Below are 1,397 nucleotides of genomic sequence, written 5' to 3'. Positions count from 1 at the left end.
TGATGTGATTGAAGTCTATATAAACCAACAATCTACTCCTTCACCTCGATCTACTCCAACCACGACCACCGCCGCCGTCACCAATTCGATGACCACGACGACCAGCCAGCGGAGACAGGCCATGGCGACCTGCAGCCATCTGCTCCTGGCGCTCGTCGTCGTTGCCGCCGCCGTTGATTCCACCGCGGCGTTCGATCAGGATCACACGCCGTTCAAGCCGATCCCGGACCTCTCCGTCCCGCGCATCCAGGAGCTCGGCCGATGGGCCGTGCAGCAGCACAATGATCAGACGGGCGACCGCCTGACGTTCACCAGAGTGAACGGCGGGCAGTTCCAGATTGTTGCGCCGGCGCTCAACTACCTGCTTGCGATTGACACGACGAACGTCGACGGCACGGCCAGCACGCACTCCGCCCTGATCTTCGTGCAGTACTGGACCAACACGCAACGGCTCGACTCTTTCAACTGATCCATCCAGTAACATTTGTTCTGAGCGAGGGAGGGCCTGCTGGTTGTATTGTCTTCACGATGCAATAACAACGATCGATTTCCAGTCTTGAAGTTATACGCATTTGTTTCTACATCACAGGCATTAACTTTCTTTCTGCAAGTATACATGCTTTCTTTTTGATAAGTATATGCTTGTTTTCATATCACGAAATAGTTCATAGTATTGAACCCGTACAAGCACACACTAAGAGCATGGTTAATAATATAGCCATGAGCCTGCTGTATGGAGTTGCCATAGAAAATTCTTCCTCTCGGGCGATCTAGGTTACCCGTGAGTTCTCCCCGTCGACGGCAGGCCCCAGGCTACGGTGTGAGCTAGTTCCCAGGTGATCTGCTAATCAGTCTAGATGGCGTCCCCCGCGTCTGCCGCCAAGTCCGATCTGGAGGGCTTCTTTAATCCGCTTGATCTCAATGAAGAGGAGTTCGAGGACGTTGTGATTGACGAGGAAGACCCATAACTCTAGGAAAGTACTAGATGGCTTGCCCTAGCTAGGGTTCATACTGAGAAAACCTTTAGTAAATCGACATTTTACAAGGACATGAGAGCTGCGTCGAATCCGATGCAGCGGGTAAGATTCCGTCCGGTCTGCCCCAATCGCTTCATCGTGCAGGCGTCGTGCTTGGGGGATTGGGAGCGAATTACGCTACAGGGACCGTGGCTGCTTCGTAACTGGGCAGTGTTACTATGCCCATATGATGGTTTTACTGAAACAGAGGAGGTTAGCATTGTTCATATGCCTATTTGGCTGCAAATCCATAAGCTTCCAGATGTTTACTGCAAGAAGAACATACTCCCTCCATTCCTAAATATTTGTCTTTCTAGCCATCTCAAATGGACTACAACATACGGATGTATGTAGACATATTTTAAAGTGTAGATTCACTCA

General features: G+C 50.7%; 1 protein-coding gene across 1 annotated transcript; it reads left to right on the top strand.

Moving 5' to 3' along the window:
- Positions 1–469, top strand: LOC123042879 (cysteine proteinase inhibitor 8-like). The gene has a single exon (XM_044465248.1). It carries the CDS (start codon positions 89–91, stop codon positions 467–469), a length of 381 nt encoding a protein of 126 aa, XP_044321183.1. The 5' UTR covers positions 1–88.
- Positions 470–1,397: the final 928 nt, after the last annotated feature.

Source organism: Triticum aestivum, chromosome 2B (genome assembly GCF_018294505.1).
Source record: "Triticum aestivum cultivar Chinese Spring chromosome 2B, IWGSC CS RefSeq v2.1, whole genome shotgun sequence".
In the NCBI taxonomy this organism is placed as follows: Eukaryota; Viridiplantae; Streptophyta; class Magnoliopsida; order Poales; family Poaceae; genus Triticum; species Triticum aestivum.
The sequence above is the reverse complement of the archived record's forward strand: the minus strand, read 5'-3'. Positions and strand labels throughout refer to the sequence as shown.

Bases quoted from the DNA above. Each gene is read 5' to 3' on its own strand.
- LOC123042879 (XM_044465248.1), top strand. From the start codon at position 89: ATGACCACGACGACCAGCCAGCGGAGACAGGCCATGGCGACCTGCAGC.